Below are 16,764 nucleotides of genomic sequence, written 5' to 3'. Positions count from 1 at the left end.
CCAGGAAAGGGCAGTTAGTGATGAGTGAGGAGTTTAACTGAAGCTACAGAAGCCCAGTTCGTTTTTTTCCTGAAGTTTTCTTTTGTTAATTACGTTGAGAGGCAACTTGTAAGCTTTGCCTGTTATTATATGCTAATAAACTACAAAAGAAGAAGTTTCTATGAGTGCTTATTGAATCAATAAAGCAATTAAAGTAGAAGGGGACTGGGGAGTCTTCCTTGACGCCGAAGTGACAGCAGCCAGGAGGGTTTTGCGAAGTACGCGGTGAGGCATTTTGTTGGCAAGCAAAAGAGTGTAAAGAAATTTGCTCTAGATACAAACCACAGAATTTCAGTTGAATGTGCAGATGGAGCGAGGACCAGTAAGTGAAACCTACGATCTAAAAAAGGTGAGATGGAAGTGCAGAATTCACACTGGAAAAGAGCGGGCATACCAGGCGCCTACCATTTTTTTCTCAAGCTGAGGCAGCGAATCAAGCGGCTTAGAGTGGTAGCTCAAGAGTTGGGAACCCGCAGGGGACAGCTGTTGGAATATAGCAAGGAGTTGAGGAACATGGATGAGAATATTACAGAAAGTCTGTCAGTACACCCCGAAGGACTACCAGAGTTAAATGCAACCAGGCGGGATGACCGTATAGATACAGAGGCGATTCCTCAGTACCAACGCCAGCACTGCGAGGATGGATGAAGGGTTGCTGCTACAAGCGTTTATGCTGCTGCACAAAAACCACCATGAACTTTGCTGATGCAGGATAGACAGAGAGTCAGGCTGCAGCTTGGCAGAAGAGACAGTTCCCCAGGTAGCCAGCAGGGTGAGTCAGTGGAAAGTTTTTTGAAAGCTTTGTTTGAAGCTGCGCTTGAAATGAAAATGGGTTCCCAGAGAGAGCCAAAGTGAGAGTTATGGCCTTGCGTTGCTGGAGATTTAAGCTCAGTTATTGGGTGAACTTACACTTGGGAAGAAAGCCACCTATGAAAATTTTAAAGCAGGCAGCCGGCGGGATTTGGAAAAATCGAAGGATCAGTTGAGGAAGAGAACTGAGGGAGCTTTTCCTAAGAGGAAGGGAAGAGCTATGTTGCTTTTATGAAACTCGATTGAAGACTTATAGATTCAGCAATGGTATAGGAGGCTGCAAAGGTTCCAGTCCATAGAAGAGGCATGATAGCAACCTTGAAACTTAAGAGAACATTTTTTTCACACACTCGAAAAAGAGAATAAAGCTCTTGTTCAAGCTAAAGAGAAACTTAAGATTTGTATCTGACGAAAGCTGCTTTTCGCGAACCAGATGAGCCGCCATAAAAGCTTAAAGGAGAAAACCCTTGCGTTTTTGTATCCGAGAGATCAGAGAGAATTGTTTTAAAACCAGCCGAGAAATATTGAGTTCACGAAGGTAAAGATGGAGAAAAAAAGTTTGCTTCAGAGAAAGGACTTTGCTTTCCAAGGCGGTAACCCAGATCTATACACCAAAAGAATATAATCTGCTTTTATTATTGGAGAAAGAGTGCTTCAAAATCACTAGTAATGCAAGAGGAAATAAAGAGAGAAACAAGGGAGTGCAACATGTTGGAAATGTCGGTTTGGTGCAAAATGATGAAGATTGGGAGGAGATTAATGAGATTCACCAGGTAGTTCTGCTTGTTCCAGTGAAGGAGAAACGATCACCGTATGGTGATGAAGAACTTCTGCTAAGTCCTATAGGAGAAACTCTGCAGCTGACAGCCAGAAGATATGCTTTGGTGACGATGAGAACTTGGTGAAATCCACTGAACAAGAACCAAGAGTGAGAATGGGAGAGATTACAACTGGTTGATGTAAAAATAGTGCTTGATATCTGAGGAGCAGAGAGACAGTGGGTTTGGAATCTCAGGAGCTATGAAAGTGATGTTACTTAGAGGAAGTTGTGGGTGGAAGAGTTCTGTTGGCACAGGGAGCGGAATATAAAGTTCTATCAACAGAAAGTTGTTAAAACCAAATAAAGTCATCCAGTTGGTAAGGGAAGGATGCAGGATTACTACATACCAGAAGGACCCTATATACTTAAATTTGGTACTGATTCATATCCGGAGCTCCCCAGAATTGAAAAGGACATATATGCCATTGCAGTGTTTACATGATGAACACAGTATACTTTTACAATTGGAGCAGATGTGTTGCTTCCAATCCTGAACAAATGACATGCCAGTAGTTACTAGGTCAAAGGCTAAAACAAGCACTGAGAAAAGAAGAGAGAGAAACAGAGAGAGGAGGTACCAAGGGAATTAGAAGATGTACATGAAAAGTTTCAACTTAGAAGTTCCTAAAGCCCCTGGAAAAAAGAAACTTACAAGATCAAATACTTGGAGGTAGACAAAAAAAGAAAAAAGTGGAGATTGGAAGTGGAGTTGACTTAATAAGCAAAGCTGGGAGTTAACTAAGTCACAATTGGAGGGAAAAAAAAAGATGAGTCATTAAAGCACTCCTAGTCCAGCTATAGGAAGTTGAAGCTTTCCATTTTGAGGATAAAAAAAAAATGCTTATGTCATGAAAAGGTCTGAGCAGTTTGGAAAGCTTGAACAAAAAGATCATGTACTACTTTAAAAAAAAAGTTATATTGTGAAAAGGCAAGAGGTTGCTTCTGGAGAAGTATCTAAAAAAAGAATCTGACAGATTTATATGGCAATCTGTGGCTTATTGTATGCCATCAAAAATGGAGGCAGGGCTTTCTGAGAGGGGAAAGGAGAAAATAACCTTACAGTTACAAGTAATTCCAAGAGAAGTACAGGGAAGAAATTTTAGAACTTGGCTCATAGTGTCCCCGTGGAAAACTGGACACCTAGGAATAGAAAGGACTATATGGAAAAAGGAGATTCAAAGAGGCAGTTTTTTTGGCCAGGAGTTGACTAAAGCAGTTAGAAGTTTGCAAGACATGTGATGTATGTCAACGGGTTTGGAGGCAGCTACTGATAGAACCTAGGTGAAATACGCACCTCTGACCCCTGCAGTAATTGATATGAACCCTTTGCAAGGTCAGTTTGCAGACATTTTAGGTCCTTTTACACAAAAGTAGTTAGGAAAACAGTATATTATTGTAGTTATAGTTGACCATGCAACCAGATTTCCTTATTGCCTTTTGTGTGTGAGAAACATTACATCTGTGTCAGTAGCTAAGGCCTTAGAAATGGAATTTGTGTCCCACATATGTAGTTGTGATAGAAAGTACTAATGACTGATCAAGCCCCTAATTTGATGTCACAGGTGATGAAAATTTTCTGTGAGAGTTCGTTGGCCACGAGGTTCAGCATGCCCCTGTAGTGGCGTATAACCCTCGGAAGTCAAATGGTTTTGAAATTGGAGGAAGGCCATTCAGAAGCTTCTAGGACAATTGTTGAAGTCTTATGTGCCCTACAAAGCACATTTCAAATTACATGGGATCAAGCGTGGTACCATATTTGGCGTTGCTTTCAAATCCGTGATTCAGTCCAAGAAAGCACAAGGATTTAGTCCCAAAATCCAGTTATTGTTTGGTAAGAGATATCCAGAGGAGTCCTTTGGGCTTAGCTAGGAAAACGACAAATTAGGGAAGGCTTTACTGACAACTCTTGTCCCAAAAGGATGTAAATGCATATTTCTGTGAGGCTGCAAAAGAACTCTGCAGGAAGTAAGGACAGCTGCAGCTTGAAATTTGAAGCAGGCTCGGCAAAGCAAAAAAGACCACTGCGCACGATGTTAAGGAGGCTAGACCCGCGCAGCTTTGCAGTGGGTAATAAAGTTACTTATTACTGTCAGTGGATAAGCCTGTTAGAGTTGGATGTGGCTTGGAAGGGACCTTATGTGATAATACAGGTTTTACCCAGCCGGAAACGGTATGTAATTCACAGAAGATGATGGGCAGAAGAACTGTGCATCTTGATAGAGGTTGAACAGAAACACTTACCGTATTGTGAAGATCTACTGTAATGACTTTCAGTACAAGAATTTGAGTTGACACTACTTGCTTGAGATGGTTTGTGGAATGTGGAATTTTTGAGGAAGTGTTCTGAGTCTGTAGAGTAAGAAGAGTTAGGATTTCAGATATATGGTTTATCAGAAGGGCAATGTAAGCTTAAGTTAGACATTTGTTAAAGGACTTTGAATTGTTGTTGTTTACTGAACAGTGGCCGGTTTGACTCACCTGATTTCCCACCACATTGACACTGGAAGTGTAAGCACCTTTTTCATAAAACCACTACCATACCCTATTAACAATACATTATGAAAGAAGTTGTGGAAAAGGAGGTTAAAACAAATGTTGAAGTGGGATATTTAAGGATTGAGCCCCTGTAGTAAGCAGTGCATAGGAAAGACACCCATAGAGTACTAGTGAAGAAAAGCAAAATTGTCTGAGGGTGACCCTCCTGAATTCGGAGCTTTGTGTGTAGACTTTAGAAAGGTTAGTCTAATGACAACTCTTGATCCTTATCCACACCCGTTTGGAGGAATTGAGGTGGAAAGATTAGCTAGATGCTAAGTTTATAAGCACCTTGGACTCAATTTCAAGGGTATTGGCAAATTCCACCTAACTAAAGAAGCACTCTAGAAAACAGCACTTTGTTGTATCTTGGGGCTTAGGCATTTTTTCAAATTTAAAGAGAATGCCTTTTGCTGCAGGTTAAGCAGAGACTTCAAAGGCCTTCAGAGGTTGATTGATAAAGGTTCTTACTGGGTTAGATTATGCCTTTGGTTATCAGGATGATATAGCCATCATGTCTGATTCCTGGGAGACCCATTTGAAACATATCACGAATGGTTTTGCAGAAAGGTTCAAAGAAGCTGGAGTTAACTTTGAGACCTGATAAGTGTCAATTTGGATGGAAGGAGGTGATATACCTTGGTCACTGTGGCCGACAGCGGTCAAATTAAGCCTCTTGAAGCTAAGGTTGCCAGTATTAAGAATTGGCCTATTCCAACCACAAAAAAGAATATTCAGTCCTTTTAGGATTAGTTGGAGTTTTATAGAAAGTTCATACCTCAACTAAGAATTGAACTAGCTACACCATTATCAGACTTATGTAGCGAGCTCCATTTAAAGTTGTTTGGAGGCGATAGATGTCAAACTGCTTTTGGCGGGGTAAAAGGGCTGTTGTAAATGCTCCAGTATTAGTTGCTCCTGATTTTAACAAACCATTTGAAGTGTATACTGATGCTTCAGAGCGAGGTTTAGGTGCTACATTAGTTCAGAAAGCGAACCAATTGATGCATCCAATAGTTTTCCTTAGTAAAGCTGTTACCTAGAGAATGTGCATACTCAAGCGATGCGAAGGAATGCCTGCATGCATTTTGTGGGCAATCAAAAAAATTACATCCTTACCTAATAGGGTCTAAGTTTATTGTAAGATCTGACCATAATCCTTTGGCCTTTTGAGCAAGATGAAAAAACAGCAATGCTTTCATTATTTTGAGATGGTCCTTAGCCCTACAAGATTATGAATTTGAGATTCAACATGTAAAGGGTAAAAAAAGGACAATATTATTGCTGATGCACTAAGTGCGTCGGAATTGTGGTTAATTATATATAATTGCCTGTATGATATGATTGGATCTAACTGAAATTTTGAGACATTTAGCCCCTAAATTTCAGCTGAAAAGGGGCATGTGAAGAGTTCAGGAACATTCTGAAAGTGTCAGTTGGAGGATGTGGCTCAGAACACAGGAAGGGCAGTTAGTGAGTGAGGGTTTAACTGAAGCTGAAGCCCAGTTCGTTTTTTCCTGAAGTTTTTTTTTTTTTGTTAATTCGTTAGAGCAACTTGTAAGCTTGCCTGTTATATGTAATAAACTACAAAAAAGAAGAAGTTTCTATGAGTGTATTGAATCAATAAGCAATTCAAGTAGAAGGGGACTGTGGAGTCTTCCTTGACAGCGTGCTTCTCGCTTCTCTCTCATTTCAAGGCTACAAATTCAGGTGTGCCTCTGCTCAGGATGGCATCCTTCCCACACACGGCGGTTTCAATTAGGAACTTGCCACTTGCTGCCAGTTCATTCCTTGCTGCTTTTTACTTGTGCGACTCGACAGTGCTCTAATTTATTATTTTGCTTCATTATATTTCTACCCCACCTCTTCCTGCTGAAACAGGGCTCAGATATATGTTTGCATTTAACCTACCTCACAGGGTGTTTGTTGGGGGGGGGGAAGGGAAAGGAGTTTGTCAGCCCCTTTGAGTCTCTTATAGGAGAGAAAGTGGGATGTAAATCCAACTCTTCCTCTTCTTCTTTAGAAACTGGCTGAAGCAACACCCATTTTTGAAAAAATGGGGAGCACAAATGAGAAGCATTAGAACTAGAACCAGGGGGCATCCATTGAAAATGCTGGGGGGAAGAATTAGGACTAATAAAAGGAAACACTTCTTCATGCAATGTGTGATGGGTGTTTGGAATATGCTGCCACAGGAGGTGGTGATGGCCACTGACCTGGATAGCTTTAAAAAGGGCTTGGACAGGTTTATGGAGGAGAAGTCAATCTATGGCTACCAATCTTGATCCTCCTTGATCTGAGATTGCAAATGCCTTAGCAGACCAGGTGCTCAGGAGCAGCAGCAGCAGCAGAAGGCCATTGCTTTCACATCCTGCAGGCGAGCTCCCAAAGGCACCTGGTGGGCCACTGCGAGTAGCAGAGAGCTGGACTAGATGGACTCTGGTCTGATCCAGCAGGCTAGTTCTTATGTTCTTATGAGAGAAGTAATGCAGGTGGTCAGAGTCACCGTTTCCGTCCCTGCCTAGATGCCTCTCCCAGCATCTACTCACCCAACCAGGGGCTCTGGGGTCTCCTCCATCTTGGGGGCTCCAGCGGCTCTTCCCTGCAGGGATCCTCTTCACGCTCTATTTTACAGATGACTTCAGGTTTGATGGAAAGGTACCCTGTCGCAAGAACAGAAAGCAGAATGAGACGCCTCGCTTACACCCTCCCAGTGACTCCAGACGTGGGGGCTGGGTGGGATGAAAACCCCTCCTGTTGGTTCCTTCCTTTTCCCTCTCTTTGTGATGCTCTTCCTGGAGGCAGGGGTCACTTAGCACCCAGAACTTTACAGCCGAGACCCAGTCCTACTAGGAGAAAGGACAGAGACGCACAGATGCCTCAGCCACAGATGCAGGCGAAACATCAGGAGAAAATGCTACTGAACGTGGCCGCACAACCCGGAAAACCCACAACCCCCTAGTGATTCTGGCCATGAAAGCCTTCGACAATACAAAAGAGATCTTTACCCAGAGAGGTGACAGCCTCATAGTTCTCCACCATGACGGTCCGATACAGACCCCGCTGCCATTCCTCCAGACTAGCCCACTCCGCCGTTGAGAAGTAGACCGCCACGTCTTCAAACGTCACCTGTGGCTACAAGAAATGAACACAGAACGACTTTGGAGTCCTCTCTGGAACAGGGCTGTTGGAAGGATTCTGTCGGAGCTCGGGGCTAAAACACGCCGACGTTTCTGTGAATGCTCTCCTTCAAACAGCAGGCACAGAGGGGCACAATTTGGACCAGAACCACAAGAGCCAGGGGTTTTGATGACCACTCGGCAAAGCTGTCGTGGGGGGGGGGGGAGCCAGCAAGGCAAAGCACAGCTCTCTGGGCCATTTCAGGTTTCAGCCAGCAGGGCGGTTTACTGTGCCCACTCCTGGCCCCGTCCTCACACGCTTCCCCGCTGGCGTGGGGCAGCCCTGGTCCCCAGGCAAAGTGCTTGCAAGTGAATGGGGAGGGGGTGGGGGTGGGGGTGGAATCCGTGGCCTTGGCAAGAAGCCCCCGGCCTTGGCAGATATCCAACCCTGGGGCATGCTGACACCAGGCCTGCCGCCACACCCACTGCCCCGGCTGGCTGAGGGGTTCATGGCACAGTTCCATCACATTTCTGAAGCACATACAAGTAACCCCCCCTTCCCCAGCTGGTTGCTTCCAGTCTGCCAACCCATTCACTATCCATCCTCTTTCCAAACTTTATCTCCTTTTCCAGTTGCACAGAGCGAGTGTGCAGGAGTGGCGAAGAGTGCTGGCACAGTACCCGGAAGACCGAGGTTCTAATCTCCACCCACGCCACGGGAGTTCTCTGGGTAACCCTGGACCAATCACACTCTTTCGGCCTAACCTACCTTGCAGGGTTGTTGTGGGGATAAAATAGAGAAGACCAATTTTTCTCTCTTTCTCACAATACTAGAACCAGGGGGCATCCATTGAAAATGCTGGGGGGAAGAATTAGGACTAATAAAAGGAAACACTTCTTCCATAGCGATGGGATTGGTGTTTGGAATATGCTGCCACAGGAGGTGTTGATGGCCCGCTACACCTGGATATTAGCTTTTAAAAGGGCATGGACAGATTTATGGAGAAGTCGATCTCTGGCTACCAATCTTGATCCTCTTTGATCTGAGATTGCAAATGCCTTAGCAGACCAGGTGCTCAGGAGCAGCAACAGCCGCAGAAGGCCATTGCTTTCACCTCCTGCAGAGGCTGAGAGCTCCCAAAGAGGCACCTGTGATGGGTCTACTTGCGAGTAGCAGAGAGCTGGACTAGATAGACTCTGGTCTGATCCAGCTGGCTTGTTCTTATGTTCTTATGTTCTTACCTTTTGAGCCCCAACTGGGGAGGAAAGTGGGATATAAATTAAATAAATAACAAAATCCCAGGCAGGTGAGCAGAGTATGTCCACTGCAGGACCTAGCGATAACAGCAATGCACGGATCACACAGGAAACAGAATTTCAAGAAGTATTTTGCTTTCGGCATCTCTGCCAGCCAGGCATTGAATGTGCTCCAGCCTGCCCTAGTCGACATCACAGATCGGAGATAACAGCACTAAATTAAAAGCACGAGATACTATCTATAAAAAAATTCCACAACGGCTTTCCTCTGGATCAGCAGACACAGAATATAAATGAAGGAAATAATTTGGCACCCGCCATTATCTCTCCACTGATCTCATGTTTTCAACACCTTCTCCAAGGCTGTAATTAAGTCTCTCCATTTTCTTTGACAGACAGCCAGGATTTCTGGATGGCTTCAATCCCACAAGTCGACTCGGCCCTCGGAGGCTGCTCTCTCGCACCGACGGATGAGCGAGTGGCACACAGAGAAGGTGTCCCCACAGAGCTGTGACTGGGCCTTTTAAAGAATCCCAATCTTTTCAGAGGACATAATTGCCTCATTCCCCATTCCAATTAAACACCTAGCTGCCAGGGGAGGGGGGTGCGGTGGGGTGCAGCACTTCAACTTTAATCCACATTTGCCCCAGATTTGCAAGGCTGCAGAGAGCCCAGGTAGGATAGCCGCTCAGACGGGACTGGCCTCCCTTCCTTATTGGACAGGCCATGCTGGCCAGCCACCTTGGCACAAGCGCAGCATTCCTGCCAAAGAGCCAGCTGCACAGGGTGGGCTTTTGCATCCTGCTAGTCCTAGATGGCTCTTCAGTTGCCCTAAAGGCTTGCTCATACTCAGGTCTCCCAAGAGACACCAGAGAGGTTGTTTGGGGCTTACAACACTGAAACGCAGCAGGCTGAGTGACACAGATTTGCAGAAGAATCAGAAAGAAGAAGAAGAGTTTGGATTTCTATCCCCCCTTTCTCTCCTGCAGGAGACTCAAAGGGGCTGACAATCTCCTTGCCCTTCCCCCCCTCACAACAAACACCCTGTGAGGTGGGTGGGGCTGAGAGAGCTCCGAGAAGCTGTGACTAGCCCAAAGGTCACCCAGCTGGCGTGTGTGAGGAGTGCCCAGAGCTAATCTGAATTCCCCAGATGGCCTCCCACAGCTCGAAGCGACGAAGCCGGAGAATCAAACCCGGTTCCTCCAGATTAGAATGCACCTGCTCTTAACCTCCTACGCCACTGCTGCTCACGATATTGCCATAAACTGCAGTGGGGGGTTCTGGGTCAGTCACTCTCTCTGAGTCTACCAGGCAAGGTTGTTGTGAGGGTGAAACAGGGCAAGCAGGGCCTGAGCCTTAGGGGAAGAGTGGGATAAAAACGTACTAGGCAGACTGTTTCCATGGGAGCGGAAAATGCCGTCAGATCACAGCTGACTTATGGAAACCCTGCAAAGACAAGAGACGCTCAAAGGTGGTTTGCCATTGCCTGCCTCTGCACTTCCTGGTGGTCTCCCATCCAAGAAATAACCAGGAAGCGACCTGCTTAGCTTCCTGATGAGGTGAGGCTGCTCTGAACCATCACAGCCAGGACACTGTTCCCACCAAGACCATCATGCACATTTAGTAGGCTTAGCTGCCCTCAGACCTGCCTGTGGGGATTTTAGCTAGGAAAGGGGGGGTGGGATTTAACCTTGTAAGGTTCCCACTCCTCAGGGGGCCACTTTATGCCTCTGTTGACAACACTTCCCTTTATCACACGGCCATCCCATATTCTGCCCCCCTCCCTCATTCCTTAACTATTAATTTCTACACACCAGGACTGAAGCCTGTGCCGAAAATGGCTCCCACTACTAAGCCCTGGAGCGGACAGACAAAATGTGTGGCAGGTGAGAAGAAACCCACAAATCCTTTTATTCACATCGGAAACGGAAAAGCCCCATAACCGCAGGTGAAAGGTGCAACCTTCACAGAGAAATCTTTCTTCTAGAACAGGGGTAGGGAACCTGCTGACTCCGGAGCCACATCGCATTTCTTCTGCCCTTACAATGCTTGACTCCCGCGAGCGAGCCATGACCTTCATCATACCCAGCCCTGCGAGGCAGCAGGGCGGGTGCATCCATGCGCTTCTCAGAATGAGTGGAGTAAAGTAAATGAATGGAGTAAAAAAGCCCAATATATACAGTGTTATCTTTATTTTAAATGTCAAAAATTATTTGCGGCTCCAAGTTTTTCTTTTCCCGTGGAAAACGGGTCCAAATGGCTCTTTGAGTGTTAAAGGTTCCCTACCCCTGTTCTAGAACTTGCCTACGCTGCCATCTCCCCCTTGACTGTGGCAGGCAGTTCCACAGGGCAAACAGGCCTGTGATGCCAGCTCCCTTCCCCTCCCTTTCTGTGCCCTAATCCATTGCAGAGGGTTCTCCTCCGGGCCGCTCCTGCATCTGCCTGCCCGGGCGCCACCATTTCTCTGTCCAGCATCACCGCTTGCTATAATCTTCGAGAACTCCTGGCGGACAGGAGAAGTCACAGCAGACTGGAGGAGAGCGACTGTTGTCCCCATCTTCAAAAAGGTGGTGGTGGGGGGAGGACCCTAATAATTACTGTCCAGTCAGCCTGACACCAATAGCAGGACAGATGCTAGAGCAGATCATTAAGGAGGGCAGGGAATAAGGTGGTCACTGGAAATCAACGTGGGCTTCTCAAAACGAGTCATGCCAGACTCATCTGATCTCTCTCTTTGTGTTGATCAGAAGAGTGACAAACTTGGTAGATGAAAGGAAGGCTCTAGATGTCGCATCCCTTCATTTTAGTAAGGCTTTTGTCAAAGTGGCCCATGATATTCTCGCAGATGATAAGGACGCAAGCAACCCTGGAGGCAGCCCTCAATTCCCCGGTCCACCAAGTCCCCACGGGGGGGCGGGGCTGCTGCAGCAAGTCGCCCTCCTTCCGTGGTAACTACCCCGAAGTAGGGGGGTGGGGCGAGCGCTGGCCACGCCCTGGGCGGGGGAGGGGGAAGCGCCGCCCGGGGCCGAGGCTGCAGGACGGAGGGATGCGCGGCGTTCCCCACATGCTCGGAGGCACTCTTGCCCAGAGGCCGCCTCGCGCAAAGCTGCGCCTCTTACCTGGGCAGGCGTCCCCGGCTCCATCGCGCCCCCTCCCGCCGGCACGGCCAGCCGCGCAGCCCCCCCACAGCCACCAAGGCGGCCGCCGCCGCAGCCCGGGAGGAGGCAGCGGCTTGCAGGGAGGCTGGCTGCGATGCTCGGAGCCCCAGCCCACCGCGCGCAGGCGCACCTCGCCCCCGGGCATGCCGGGAAATGTAGTCTGGCGCCGCGCCTCTGCCAGGGGCGATCCCCAGGTGCCTTCCTGAGCCCTCCGGCCCTCGCGGGTGGGAGCAGCAGCTGTATTCATTTGCTTCTTCTTTGCTTCTTCTGGGATTTGCAATTTGGTTGCTTGCTTGGCCGCCCACGATGCGTTAGTATAATAACCAATTCACAAAAACATCAAACCAGCTCTATGAATCAATTTCCCCAAAGCATCTCCCACCCCCCCCCACGGTGCCTGAGCACTTTCTTTCTTTTTTTTAATAATACTTTTTATTAATTTCCTTCTTTAAAAAAACACATTGAACATAAAACATACACGAAACCATTGAACCACATAAGACATCAACAAATATTAACATGTAACAAATGATCCACATTTACAGTTACCCAAACATAATCTATCCTACCCCAACTACCCATAACACTAACACATAGTTCAGTACATCTAAATCAAATCAGTTACTTCACTATTCTTTGGTAATTTAAATAAATTTATTTTCTTATCTAGGCCCTTTCAATATCCCATAATCATGGTTTTATCCCTTTTATTGTGATGTAACTGCCAAATATTTATTGCTTTGGACTTCCCCTGTTAAGTGACTGAATCCATATTTATTTTTCCCTTGATAAAGGTATACAATTTATTTTATAATACAACTTTTTTGCAGATTAATTTATTGCAATATAATTTTGTAAACCATTTCATATTATATATTCTTCAATCATCTTATCCTTTGAACTCTTTTCTAGATATATAATTAGCTTTCCCCAAGTTTTCAAAAACTTTTCTAGTGGGAGTTCTTTCAGTCTCGTCGATAGTCTGTCCATATTTAGGTATTCTATAACTTGGGTCATCCATTCTTCTTTTGTTGGTGAAGCTTCATTCTTCCATACTTTGGCTATCCTCATCCTTGCAGCTGTAGATATATATATAAAATAAGTCAATATTAAGGTCGAATTTTTCTTTATTCCCTAATCCTAAAGATATGATGATATTTCTGGAGTTAGTTCAAATGATACCTTTGTTATCTTTTTTTTCATTGTTGTGTGTATTTGCTTTCCAGAATGTTTTGATTTCAGGACAAGTCCACCACATGTGTGAAAATAATAATGTTCCAGTCTCTTTCTTGCATTTCCAACATAATGAGGAGTGGTCCGGATATATTTTTGCTAACTTATAGGGTGTTAAATACCATCTGTGTAAGAGTTTCAGGAAATTTTCCCTTAGTTCTAAGCTGTTGCGGAGGAATTTACTGTGTATTTTAAAAGATTCCTCCCAGTCTTGATATTGTATATCATGTTTGAAATCTTTTGCCCAAGTAATCATAACTTCCTTCACATTTTCTTTCTCTGTTTGTAGTAATATAAGGAGTTTATATAGTCTGGTTATTTTTTTATTTTTATCATCCATCAATATTGTGTCTAGCTCAGTATTTTGCTTGTTTATTTCCTTGTATTTTTTTGTCTATTATCAGCTGTTGTCTTATCTGGTCATATTTAAACCAATGGCATTCTGCTTAGCTCCTATCTTAATATTTTCTCCAATTTTAAGTTGTGTTTCTTGATTATTCCATAGTAATATTTCTTTGTGGAAGGTTAGCCAAAAGCGGGTTATTATGTGCATTTTGAACACTTTGACAACTCTCTGTCCTTGATACCCAGTGTAGAAAATTTTTGCTGTAAAAGTTGTATTTTATATCTTTCCCAGGTTGTTATTGCAAAGCTCTCCCTTATTATATGGTCTTTTAGAAATTGTGATGTCCAAAATTACCTTTAATATTGGGCCATAAATATTCATGCCAGCCTGATATTTTGTTGAACCCTTCTAAATTAAGGAGTTCCTCGTTTTCCAAAGTAATCCATTCTTTGATCCATGTCAGGACTGCAGCATCATGATATGTCTGTAAGTCTGGGAAGGAGAATCCTCCTTTAATTTTAGATTCTATTAAAGATGTGTATTTAATTCTGTGCCTTTTATTGCTCCAAACGAAATTCAATAAATCTCGTTTCCATTTTACAATTGTACCTTTATGAGCTACTATGGGCAAGTTTAGAAATAAAAATAATATTTTAGGCAATATCATAGTTTTAATTAATTCAATTTTTCCAGAAATTGACATCTTAATATTCTCCCATTTTTTCAAATCATTTTTAATCTTAATCCATGTTTTCTCGTAATTGTTTTTGAAAATATGCTTGTTATTACTCTCTAATATCACACCTAAGTGCCTGAGCACTTTCTGAACTGCAATGAGCTTTCTGAACTGCAACTCCTGGGCTCGCGATGCCAGCTGCCTGCCTGAGGGGCGGCGGGGAGGAAGCAACGGCTTATATCCCTCTTTTTAGTGTCCCTAAGAGGATGATGATGTAAAAAGATCCAGCATCACGAAATGGCTGCTCCCAACATCAGCATCACAGACCAGCTTGGCATCAGACCACTGCACTGGGCATTTCTCCCATCCACCCAGAAGGTGGCAAATGTGCCTACTGCTTGACACGCAGAGAAAACACCACTGACCAAGAGGAGAGTGCCAAGGGTGGCCAGCTGCCCTGTGCCTCAAAAGGGCAGGGAATCGTTTTCAGGCCCTGGAAATGGACTGCTTTGACCATCCAGAAGTCAAGCAATTCTCCCTCCCCCAGCCGATGCTAGGCTACACACGTGCATTTGTGGGGGTTGGCAGATGCAGAAGCCCTCCGCTGATTCCTCAGAAGCAGCTCAGAATGTCTTTGGGCACTCTCCAAAGCCAACATTGAGGTATGTCATGGATTGGGCCCCACTTCATTAAACGCATGGAAAGCGATTTCCACTTCCGTCTTCTGCAGCCAAGTCCCAGACCTTGAGCTCATCTCTACGCATTCAAGTAACGGTGCTCCTGGCCCTAGGAAGGGATGTTATCGCAAGAGAAGGAAAGGAAGCCTGAACAAGGGCTACTGGGAATCGTCCCTTATCAGAAGCGATTGGAGGCCTCCTGACCTGACCGGTGCCTCCTGAAGGTCTGCCCCCCCTGGACCCCCCAACACTCTGGCCACACCCCAAGGGTTCAGGCACGCACAGCCTTCTGCGCCCCGTTTCTTTCTGACGTCTGCATAGGTGAGAACTTGGCCCTCATCCTAAAAGAAGCCACAGAGGCTGGCCCAGGAGGCTGCAGCCAGAGAGCCCAGCGCAGTGAGGAAAGGGCCTCGTCCCATCGCTGCCCTCATGGACAATCCAGAGGCGTTTCCTCCCTGGCCTGTGGTGAGTATGAGAAACAGCCACAGCTGGGGCCAGTGGAAGCTCACACAACGAAGGTCCTTCAAGCTCCAACACCGGCACTCCCCGTTGCTTGCTTTTGGGGGGAAATGCAGAACAAGGACTTCAACAAGGTCTCCCTCCCCGTTCTCCTTGGCTGCCCAACTGGCCTGGCAACGTGCATCCTTGGGCAGGCAGAGGGCAGTGATGGCTCCTGCAAACCTGGCAGGCCTTTGCCCTTTCTCTCACCACACGCATGCGCGCACACACCCCCGGAAACGCAGCCCTCTAGGGCCGTCTGTTCTTCTCTAGGCAGCTGGAGAAGTTCCATCACTGAGTGCAGATCCTGTGTGGCAAAATGCCTACAAACCTGGGTGAGGGGACAACGTGTACCATGTTTCCTCAGGGAGAGGGTGGTCTCAGAAGAGAGGGTGGCACTCCTGCTTGCAGGGAGAGTGGGAACTCCTCTCCTGAGCCAAGCGCCAGAGCCAACAGTGGGGAACGCAGCAGGCATCAGGAGTCTTCGGGATGGACACAGGTGATGTCACAAGGGATAAATAGAACTTTATTTAAATAAACATTTGTCAACATCTTTGTACAAATTACAAGTCCCCTCATCGAGATCGTCCGGGGCTGCGGCAGCAGGGGCTAAGCGCTAAAGCTGCCGGGCGGGCCCTTGAGTAGATCCACCAGGATGTCCAGCAGCTGGCTGTGCTGGTGGTGCAGGTCGCCGGGGATGGCCGCCATCTCGTAGCAAAGGCAGGTCTCCACCATCCGGGAAAGGGCCACGCGGAAGTCCCGCAGGAGCCGGATGGTGTAGGAGTCCCCTTCCAGCACTAGAAGGTCGCTGTCGACCAGGGAGACTGTTGCTCGCCAGCCGTCATCTTGGGGGGTAGAAAGAACGGAGAGCCACTTAGAAGGACGCTCCGGACAGGCCTGGACAGCCCCTCCCAAGTCTCCTCCAGTCTGCCAGGAGCCCCATTCTGCAGTCCAGGGGGGACATTTTCCGCCATTATTCTTTTGAAATATGCCCCCCCCCCCAAAAAAAACAACAACAACTGAGGCAAACACTGAAAAATCAGAATTGGAAAGCAAATTCTTGTGCCTGCAGGCAGCTTTGGAATTCTGACACAGTGAGGTTGGTGCAGCCACAAAATGGCTGCCACAACTTACCTCTCTAGTCACACAACTGCAACCAAAGCGACATTTTAAAGCACAGGTGTCAAACTCGCGGCCCTCCAGATGTTATGGACTACCGTTCCCATCATCCATGCTGGCAGGGGCTGATGGGAATTGTAGTCCATAACATCTGGAGTGCCAAAGGTTCGCCACCACGGCCATAGATCGACTGCTCCTCCATAAATCTATCCAGGGGTCAGTTCTGAGAGCTACCAGGAGGCGGCACTGTGGTTTGCAGTGATACGCAAGAGCTTCCCTTTGCTGCTAGAAGGGAGGGCGGCCTTGACTTTCATGACAGCCAACGGGGTGAAGTGGTCAGAGGGCTGGATTAAGATCTGAGGGACCCAAAGAATCCCTATTCTGCCGTGGAAGCTCAATGCGTGACCTTGGGCTTAGCCTAACCTACCCCGCAGGGTTATGATGAGGATAAAATGGAGAAGATAGCGATTTAAGTTT

The 16,764-nt window shown here is 46.4% G+C and overlaps 2 protein-coding genes across 9 annotated transcripts in view; both read right to left on the bottom strand.

The window, feature by feature from the left end:
* LOC125441169 (gastrula zinc finger protein XlCGF57.1-like) overlaps window positions 1–11,837 on the bottom strand; it is a 264,358-nt gene extending 252,521 nt beyond the window's left edge. For 2 of the 3 annotated variants that reach the window (XM_048511544.1, XM_048511545.1), the window contains exons 1-3: window positions 11,700–11,837; window positions 7,213–7,339; window positions 6,754–6,867 (exon numbers count right to left, since the gene is read on the bottom strand). In XM_048511544.1, the coding sequence (XP_048367501.1) occupies window positions 6,754–6,867; window positions 7,213–7,339; window positions 11,700–11,723 (265 nt within the window). In that variant the 5' untranslated portion in view covers window positions 11,724–11,837. The remainder of the gene's footprint in view (window positions 1–6,753; window positions 6,868–7,212; window positions 7,340–11,699) is intronic. The other variant, XM_048511546.1, reaches the window with a different exon arrangement.
* A 3,836-nt stretch (window positions 11,838–15,673) lies between these two features.
* The window catches only part of DHX30 (DExH-box helicase 30), a 42,748-nt gene continuing 41,657 nt past the window's right edge, over window positions 15,674–16,764 (bottom strand). For all 6 annotated transcript variants that reach the window (XM_048511531.1, XM_048511530.1, XM_048511528.1 and 3 more), the window contains one exon: window positions 15,674–16,013. In XM_048511531.1, the coding sequence (XP_048367488.1) occupies window positions 15,778–16,013 (236 nt within the window). In that variant the 3' untranslated portion in view covers window positions 15,674–15,777. The remainder of the gene's footprint in view (window positions 16,014–16,764) is intronic.

The sequence above is a fragment of the Sphaerodactylus townsendi genome, linkage group LG11, assembly GCF_021028975.2.
Source record: "Sphaerodactylus townsendi isolate TG3544 linkage group LG11, MPM_Stown_v2.3, whole genome shotgun sequence".
NCBI lineage: Eukaryota > Metazoa > Chordata > Lepidosauria > Squamata > Sphaerodactylidae > Sphaerodactylus > Sphaerodactylus townsendi.
The sequence above is the reverse complement of the archived record's forward strand: the minus strand, read 5'-3'. Positions and strand labels throughout refer to the sequence as shown.